We start from the raw sequence: 10,479 nt of genomic DNA, 5'->3' as shown, positions 1-10,479 counted from the left end.
ATATACTCATCCCCACCTCCACCGCATCACTCACCACCGCCTCCACATTATTCCCCTCCTCCCCCACCTCCTTGTATCGAACCACCTCCACCTCCTCCTTGCATAGAATACTCACCTCCTCCTCCACCGGCAATCCATTACAGCTCTCCGCCGCCACCATCCGTCCATTACAGTTCTCCACCGCCACCATCAATCCATTACAGTTCCCCACCGCCACCGCCACCGCCACCGCCAGTCCATCACAGTTCTCCTCCACCTCCATCACCTGAATTTGAAGGGCCATTACCGCCGGTTATCGGAGTATCCTATGCATCTCCTCCACCACCACCCTTCTATTGATTCTTTCAGAGGTAAACCCCCAAATATCAAAACGATGTCGTTTCCATTACTTTAAAAAGATTGAAAATTCAGAAACCAGACTTCGTCCATAGATTATTTACAGAGATCAAAAAGATTTAAGCGTGATCAAGATTGTCTAGAAGATTTATTCGATGAAAATAAGAGAGAAGAAAAAAAAAAGAGATTATTAGAGTTTCCAGGAAAAAAAATGTTTGTATAGAGGATGATAAAATCGGGAGCAACATCTTCTGCTCTAATGTTTTTCTTCATTTGTGTCTTTTTTTCGATTAATTTTATTTTTATTTTTGTGTTCTATTTTTAATTCAGAGTTCCTAATTTCGTAGTGAAAACTCGACCACATTTTTCTCTTTGGGGTTTGTGTTTGATCTATTAGAAAGATCTTTAGGCTGTTACATTTTTTTTTGTTCCTTCTTTGCTTTCACCATCTACCGATTTGAGCCATAAACAATAACATTCATAGTTTGTCAATAGTGCGAAGAAGAGAAGAAGAAAATACATATTTTTGTGTTCAAAAACTACATATTCAAAAAAAAAAAAAAAAAAAAAAAAAACTACATATTCCTCAACTTTAATAAAGATATTTGATTGACTATATATATACTGAATTAATAAAGAGTCAATTAGCTGTATGCTAATTATTTGAGAAATAATTAGCTTGTACATACAATTTTTATTCTTTGCAAAACAAGAGAGAGAAATCTTTAGTTTTGAAAAAATCGGACGAACTTACTCCTGGAATAAGACACATGTATATTTCCCGATATATCACTATATATCATGATATATAATCAAAAAGAGAATGGTTAGAAAAACCAGAAACTGATGTTGGATCATAAAAAACCAATCAATCTCTATGACGACTATGCAAAGATTCCTCCAAATCAAGATCAACACCAACACGATTCAAGACATTATCTTCCACTTATTCTCAAGTTCCTTAAACATCTTAACATCAAACTTATGACTCTTAAACAACTTCCTCTGCCTAGAAAGAAACAACCTTTTCATGAAATCTTGATATGTTGGGTCTCTTGAAGTCATCAAGAAATAAGCATAACCCACAATAATCCCAGTAGCTGTAGTGAAAAACGTTATTTGTTCTTAGCGTCGTCGGTTGACGGTGTCTCAAATCATCTCTAACAGAAGCTCAATAATAACGAACGACACCCAAACATACGACGTCTCTATATCGAAATTTTTTTAAGGTTTATTGAGTTCATTTTAATCAGAAAAATGCGACGAGTTTAATGAATTCAAAATATCGTAATTTTAGATGCAATCAGTTTCACAATTAAGAAGAATCATTTGTTTGGGGTTATCATAAAGTAAAGAAAAAAGAAAAAGAAAAAAATAAATAATAAAAGTAAAGAGAAACAAAGAAGGAAGGAAGAAAGAATGAAGTGTTTGATTTTAGGGGTATTTTAGTTTTTTTATCATGTTTTCAGTTGATCATTTATTTACAGGTTTGCCACTTCTCCATTGACTTAAATACTTCTCAGTCTTAGGGTATGTAGTGTAATTACTCATTAATAAATGGTGAGCTTCACGTGGGAAGGAAATAGACCTATTTTGGATTCAAGTAAAAAATCAATTTTAAAATAACGAATTAAAAAATAACAGAAAAGTGACCGAGTACAATAACTGTTATTAAAAATTTACACTAGGTAACATTGTTTTAAATTTTAACATGTTGCATCCATGATTAACTCCTAACCAATATACTAATTAGTAATAACAGAAGAAGTGAGGAATAAAAGCCTTGATTAGCGCAAAGATTTTTTTAGAAAAGTGCTATTGACTTATTGAACTTGAAAATAATTATATAATTCAGGCTTGTTTGAGCGGTTTGAATCCTTAATTTGTGGGTCTCATTTTACCATTTTCTCTTTTTTTTTATATATTAACCTTTTTTGCTGTCTTGAAAATTGAAATTGTGATATTTAAAAGAAAAAAAAAAAAATAGAGAGACGGTAGAATTTCTGCCGACAAAAGAGAAATATTTGTATTCGTCAATTCAACGATTTCATGCGTCATTTCCTTTACCTTTTTTCATATTATTTACATTTTAAAAATATATTTCGTTGTAATATAATTGTACTTTTACGAGTTACATTGATTTTTTTAAAATATTATAATTTCATTTTTTTGTGTCACGAGTACTCACGACTTTCTCTTTTGAGTGATAAGAGAGGCCCATTATAGTATAGATCGAAATATCTGGATTAGCCCAAAATGCCGGTCTAACCGGAATTGTTCTGACAGGAAAACAAATGTCCTATGCTAAAACTTGTAGCTCTTTGTGAGAAATATTATTCCAAATGGATTCTTATAGTTCTTATAAACTCAATAATGGACATATATATGTAAGGATTAATCTAAGGAAAACGATAAGAAAAATAATTGAGCGAAGAAGTGTCCTGCATCTGAGGGATGCGGGTAGTGTTTGGAATAATCATTTTTTTAGGATGATTTGTTAGCATTCGATTATAAGACATCATAGGAAGTTCGATTATATAATCGTTTAATTATCCAACTACTCAGGCTTTTGTTAATTCTATAGCGAATGTGTTTGTAGCTAGTTTTGTCAACAACATTCGTGATGGATTTTTGAATTCAGATGGTGACACATCGAAAACATGACACTAACCACTAGAAAACATGTTTTAGATCCTTTTGTTTTCATAAGAGAAAAATATCTTTTAAACTGTTTAATTCTGTTGGCAGTATGATGTATTTGATAATTCATTTAACAAATAAAAGAGAACAAGTCATTTTGATGAATACTTTTTTAGTTTTTTCCTTCAAAATGTGACTATTAAATCTTACATTTTGGTATATTTTAGTTTTAAAATATAACTTTATTTCATAATCGTTTGCTATTTCTAATATAATCTAAAATTATTCAATATTTATACGGTTTATTTTAGGAATAAGTTGCAATATAGTACGTTTTTTAAACTTAATATGGAAAGTAGTACTGATACTATTCAAAATTGGAGAATCATCAGTTTACTTTTGTTTGTGAGATACACGAGATGTGAGATAGCAAATATGAGATGTGAGATAGCAAATATAGTGGGGTAAGGAAGGGAGGGTGGAAATTACAATAGAGGACTTGATTGTGTTTAAGAGAAAAATATAGTGGGATAAGAAAGAGAAACGTGGGTCCTGAATTTTTTTTACTTTATTTTCTTTTATTTATTATCTCATATTCCTTCAATGTCTCATAATTAAAATGCTCGTTAGTGAATTTTGTTTTTTTTTTAATTTATCAGATTCATAAAAATCTATATTTTTTTCTCTATCATTTGGTATGCATTTTGTTTGATAATTTTTTTAAAAATTATATTATATACCACTGTACACAAAAATGGCTGTACAGACATAGAGCATTGTACAGAAAAATGGCTGTACAGATATAAACCACTGTACAGGATGATACATCTGTACAGAAAGATACAGCTGTACAGAAAGATACAGCTGTACAGAAGGTAGAATTTTTTTTACTTTCTTTTCTTTTATTTATTACCTCATATTCCTTCAATGTCTCATAATTAAAATGCTCGTTAGTGAATTTTGTTTTTTTAAAATTTATCAGATTCATAAAAATCTATATTTTTTTTTCTATCATTTGGTATGCATTTTGTTTGATAATTTTTTAAAAAATTATATTATAGACCACTGTACATAAAAAATGGATGTACAGATGTAGAGCACTGTACAGAAGAATGGCTGTACAGATATAAACCACTGTACAGATGTAGAGTACTGTACAGAAGAATGGCTGTACAGATATAAATCACTGTACAGATATAAACCACTGTACAGATGTAGAGCATTGTACAGAAGAATGGCTGTACAGATATTTCCTTCCATATGTTTAAAACGAGTTCATTCTTTTAAGTTTAATAAAATATCATATATTAGAATTCAAGCGCACCAACAATACAATTTCTAAAATTTATCTCCCAACATATTTCAAATGAATGTCTACCCTAACCAAAAAGAATTACATCCCAACCAAAAGATATAAACTACTGTACAGAAGGATACATCTGTACAGATATAAACTACTGTACAAAAGGATACATCTAGAATGAAGTTAGAGCACATATAATTATATATTTAAGTGTACAAATATGAAACCGAAAAATAGACACTTCTCTAAATTTTATCTCCCAACATATTTCAAATGAATGTCTACTCTAACCAAAAAGGAGCAAATCCCAACCCAAAAGATTGCATATTACACATTTTATACAGAACAAACATGATGGATATAGTCTTTCATCCAAAAAAACACTTTTAACACAAAATTATACTTCATTACGATAGATCATTACACAAAGTTCTGAAATTTCTACTTTGCATAAAGCCTCACTTAATCGAATTAGCTATCAATTATTAGCATACATGACAAATAATGAACATACATTTCAAATTTTTTGTTAACAAATAATTTAGATATGAAACATATTGTTTATATTTCATTGCTTGTGATATTTGTTTATTGAAACCGAAAATCATATATACTTGAATATAGATGCCTTAAGCTTTACTTCTAAGATTATAGACCCAAAGAAAATAAAGAAAAGAAAATAAATAGAGTTCGTGACCTATAGGCTAATTGAATAAATGCAAACGGAATAAGTGCCATTAGTGTTAATTACGAACACAACAAATCATGGGATTATGAGCAAACTTACGACCGAACCAACATCGACTCATGGATCGGTAAGGGCAATCTCCCTTGTCCATTCACACGGGTCGCTCTCTCCAATCTCACTCTCATCCCTAACCACACTCTCGGTCGTCTTATCCAAGAATGGTGTGTCGATAATCGCTCTAACGGTGTTGAACGTATTCCTACTCCGAAACAACCGGCAGATCCAATCTCCGTTAGGTCTCTTCTCAGTCAAGCCTCCGCAATTCCGGAACTCACGCCTCTGTTCGCTCACGCGCCGCCGCCATTTGTCGTTTGAGAGAATTAGCTAGAGATGAGAAGAATCGCGTTTTGATCGCTGGTCATAACGCGAGAGAGATTTTGGTGAGGATTTTGGTTTTATTGCATATGACGGAGACAGAGTGTGAAGCTCTTGCGTCGGGTCGGGTGTATGACCCGGTGGTTGTTTGATTCTTCGATTGAAATTAAGGTTAACGGCGCCGCGTTGATTGAGATGGTGTTGACCGGATCGAAATTGATGGATCTAAAACTGATAATTTCTGGATCCGATTCAATTTTTGAAGGCGTTCTCGATCTTCTCAAGATTCTTATTTCATCGCGGCGAGCTTTGCAGATCGGAATCAAAGCGATTTTCGCTCTCTGTCTCGTGAAACAAAAGAAACATCTAGCGATCTCCACCGGAGCTCCGGGAATTTTAATCGACCATGGCGGATTTCGATAGGTGTGATGCTGAAACTGTGAGCATGCTTTGACAGTGCGTGAGCATGCTTTGACGGTGCCGCTAATGGTGAAGGCGAATCTGAGGGAGAGAAGAAAAGCTTTAGTTGGGTTGTTGTTGGTTGAGAAGAGATTGATCGAAGGAATGATGGAATCTGATGCTGGGATAGAGAGAAAAGAGAAGGTTATTTTTTTTATGGATTAAGAATGGCAACAATAATATGAGTTTCTCCGGAGAAAGAAGAAACGACAAAAGTACAATATAGAGTGGCATGAAACCGTAAATAATTGAGTTTTTGAGTGGCAAAAGAGGGCTCACAAATAAGTCAACAGGTACAAACTGGGGAAAAAAGTAATTGTAAATAGTAACTGTATTACTTTTCCAATTATGTTTCACAAACGTACTATATTCCCAACAAACCCTTTATTTTATGACTTTTCAAAAAACTTTTAAGTACTGAATTAGTTCTTATCCTTGTTTGAAAAATCGCTAGGCGCTAGTCGGGCGTTCGGCATGGGCCTAGCGATTAATCGGAAAATCGGATTAAAATCGGGGATTAATCGGGGATTAGTTTTAGGGTTATTTAAATATTTTTAAAATATATTAATTCAATATTGTTTTCAAAATTACAGTAAAAACAAATTTTTATGATTTTTATTAAAATTTGAACACAAGTTATGTAAAACATCACAAACTCCCAATTCAAATGATTGAATAACAAAAATAAAATGTTTTTTTATACTTGCAATCTAAAAAATAATCGGGGTATGTAAGATTAGGCGGAAAATAATCGGATTAGGCGGAAAATAATCGGATTAGGCGGAAAATAATCGGATTACTGATTTTTTAGGGGATTAGTCATTAATCGAGGCGAAGAGGGTGGGCCTAGCGATTAAGCGGGGAGTAATCGGAACTAGGCGGAGATTTTTAGAATAGGGGTTCTTATATAAGTTTCATCGTATGTACTTTCATACAGTATTATCTTTCATACTTACAAAAAATATATAGATTTAAGTGGATGAATTTTAAGTTTAACGAGGACCGACAAAATGATGATATTTTCGCTGGTGGGGCTGACAAGTTCCTACTGTTTTTCTTGTTTCGCATATGAATTACCTCACCTCTCCTATCACTTCCAAAATCTTAATGGAATTCAACTAGGCAAAATAGAATTCTACATTTCTACTATATGTTTTCCAACGTGTAAAATAAGTGAATCTAATGTAGCAGAATGTAGCAGAATGTAGCAGAATGTAGCAGAATTTAATGCTCTTTATTACACTTGCAACTTGCAAGTATTTTCAAGCCCGTAACCTTTTCATATTTTGTATTCTTGGATTTTAATGGGTGAAAAGGATATTTAAGGCTTGGGAAAATAGTAACAATGTGGGTTTTTTAACTTATTTGTAGATAAATTTACCGTTTTCTTAAAATTACATAGAAACATAAGTTAAATTTACCGTTGTCTTCAATGTTTTGTTAGAAAAAAATCCAATTGTGTCTATTGTGAAGTAGACCTTGACCAATTGCCGACTACCCTAATCATTTTCCAATCTTTTTTGGGTTTCCATCGTTTTCTTTACGTTTGAAAAGAAAGTTATACTAATAATATTGGAATGTATTAAATTGGTGTTAAAGATTTGGATAGTAGATTTGGATAGTATCTAATTCATTCATTCTCTTGGAGAAATGGATGAATTGCGCATCTTTCGAGACATACTGCTTTGATCTGATAAAATGACGACATTTATATTATTCTAGCATTCTTTTTCCAAGTCACTTGGTGAGATTATTTACTAAATGAGAAATTTTACATTTTATATTTTCTCTATTCTCTGATTTTTGTAACTGCAAGGTTGATTAGTTGGTCCCGACAGAAAATAATTGGGTATCTATACAAGGTAACCATAGAAGAATCGATAATTAATTGACACATATTCTATACTAGTGAAATCCTAAACCCTAAACCCTAAACCCTAAACCCTAAACCCTAAACTCTAAACCCTAAACCCTATAGTCCTATTTGTTATTAAGAGAGAGATAGTAAGGAGCAGATGTTGTGTGTGTCAGAATTGAGATATGAGATCTTATCTTCCTCAAGATTTCAGTTTCGAAATTTCGTTGGAAATAAAATGATTTTTTTTGGAAATAGCAATGAATCATGTGAAACCGATCGAAGAGTTGAGTTGTGTCTAATAGGCTCTATATCAATCGCTTTATTTTTCTCTACCAAAAGTCATCATATTTACGATTATACAAAGTTCTCATCTTCTCCGAATATATATCATCTCTCTTATATATTTTTTTTCAGTCGCCGCTTAAGTGTTAGTTCGTCAGAGTAAGTTTCACCACTCCCTCTCTTTTGTTTTCAATCATTTTGCTTTTGTTAAGTTTTAATTGATTTTTTTTCTCGCAGATGGAAGATCTGGACCTTCTTCATTGGCTTATTGCTGCAGATAAACAACCTCTTGGGGAGAGGGTTAATGTGTACCATAAGATGAAAACCTTCAAAGACATCACCGACTCGCTAGATGAGGACAAAATTCAGTTAGTCAGAGATTCGTCACTCGGAGATTTGTTAGATTTTTCGAACAAATCCGCTTGGTCCGCCAGTGATCTTCCTAATTACGATAAATCTTCCAGTGATCTTCCTAACAAACTGTTCCCTTCAACCATGTCTACACTACTATTTTTGTTACCCTAATATCTTTGTTATCATGCTATCATTGTTACCTTGTTCTCATTTATAGACATCTATCATTGTTACCCTGTTAACTTTGTTACCAAGCTATAATTGTTACTTTGTTTATTTTGTCTCCTATATTAATTACCCATCCAATAACTTGTTCTATACATAGTATCACTTAATCCATTAATCTTACCAGCTTCATGTTACATTTAAGATGGTTGGTGTATATGATTTATCAATTTTACATTACTTACCTTATTCGATAACTAATGTATTATGCCAATAACTATATACATTTTCCGTAAAACAACTGGTATCGTGCTAACATATTACTATTACAACTTCATTTGGTCCATATGTCATATTATTTTTTCTATTTATAATATTCGGTAACTAATACTGACAATCAATAACTATTTTTTTTTACGCTAATAACATTCTTACCTTAACATTGTGATTAATAGTATTAACCCAGTTTAGGTGCCCCTCTTACTCTATTATAGAATTGTTATTGTATATGTGATTAGTCTCGTGTATTAATAACACCCAGATAACTTGTTAACTTAATCTTTTCATAGTACTATCATTTTTTCAATTGATCTTATCAGCTACTTAATATATTTACTAGGTAACATTTCTGAATGTTGGATAACTATATTATTACCTTCATAGTTGGTTGTTGTATATGATTATATCAATTTTTATGTACTTAATTATTGACTAATAATTAAATATTAACTGGATGGGTCGGCGCAATCTTTCGTTATCTTTGCCACAGAAATATCGCAAGCATTTAATGCTCAGATTTTGTTTCGCTAAACTCTTATTTTGTTAGATATAGAGGTGATAGGGGTGATTTGGTAATTTTCCAAAACTACAGAAGAGAGAGAATTAAATATGTAATTATGCTTCCCAGATCTTATAATATATATTCTTCTATGGTTTTATATTTCGTTCACCTAAAATAATTCAAGTTTCTTATTTTTTTTAATTTTTATTAGTTTTTTCAAACGGTTCCTACTAAAAATAATTATAAATTTAAACAATTACTAGATTTTAACCCACGGTACACCGCGGGATGATTTAATTTTAAAGTTAGTATAAAAATATTTTGTAAATTGTATCTCCTTATAACATATTTATTTATATTATAGTTTACAATTGTTATTAAGTAACGGTATACCACGAGTCCACGAGATAATTATTAATAAACTGAGGATTTAACCCGTATTAAAGCGGTATATAAATATTGATTCAAATTCGTCCGCCATATAAATCATTTCCGAAATATAACCCGTTCCGTAATTTCTTAACCCGTCCTGTGATTTGTATTAAAAAAATAAGGATTAAATCCGTATTGAAGCGGCGGATTAATGATATTTTAATCTTTTTATTATTGTTGATTCAAAAACCCGTCCCGCCAAACCCATCCCGCCAAAAAACTCATTTATTTTATTAATGTTCTTATTTATGATATGATTCTGAATCATTGTCTAAATATTTTAATCGATGTAGAACGTTGAACACACATTTTCGTCAATTGGATAATATATGTCCGTTTTTAAAATTTCGAATCACAGTATATGCAGAAAAAAAATTGATTTTTTTTTTTTACTTTATGTATTATATGATGATTGAAAACAGTTAAAAACAAATCAAACAAAGATGATAGGAGAATCATAATTATAAATCTTAATCAAATCTTCTAAAAATCTAAATTATTAAATATGGAATATCCGGTGTATGAGTTGGGTTAAATATAACCCGACCCAACAAATTTTTTGTGAAGAAATTTTTAAAATGGGTCGGATATCCGATATACCCGAAAGCTTTTTTACCCACCCATCACAAAAAGTGCTGCGATTATACTAGTATAGATTAGTAATTGTGAATCTTCTATTCGCTGGTTCAAATGACATCTGGAAAGAGACCATATAAAATGCTCTAGTCCAGAAGCTTTTAGTTCTTCAAAAAATAATTGTGAATCTTACATGCGTGATTGTAAAGTGATTCGTATTTAAGACTTAA

At 31.9% G+C, this 10,479-nt stretch overlaps 1 protein-coding gene and 1 pseudogene across 1 annotated transcript in view; both read left to right on the top strand.

The window, feature by feature from the left end:
- The window catches only part of LOC9321716 (leucine-rich repeat extensin-like protein 4), an 11,026-nt gene extending 8,026 nt beyond the window's left edge, over nt 1–3,000 (top strand). Inside the window, exon 2 of the mRNA XM_021032063.1 lies at nt 2,902–3,000. Coding sequence (XP_020887722.1) covers nt 2,902–3,000 — 99 coding nt within the window. The remainder of the gene's footprint in view (nt 1–2,901) is intronic.
- Nucleotides 3,001–4,994: 1,994 nt separating this feature from the next.
- Nucleotides 4,995–6,219, top strand: LOC9321715 (annotated as a pseudogene).
- The last annotated feature ends 4,260 nt before the right edge of the window (nt 6,220–10,479 follow it).

This window comes from Arabidopsis lyrata, assembly GCF_000004255.2.
Source record: "Arabidopsis lyrata subsp. lyrata unplaced genomic scaffold ARALYscaffold_3, whole genome shotgun sequence".
Taxonomy (NCBI): domain Eukaryota; kingdom Viridiplantae; phylum Streptophyta; class Magnoliopsida; order Brassicales; family Brassicaceae; genus Arabidopsis; species Arabidopsis lyrata.
The sequence above is the reverse complement of the archived record's forward strand: the minus strand, read 5'-3'. Positions and strand labels throughout refer to the sequence as shown.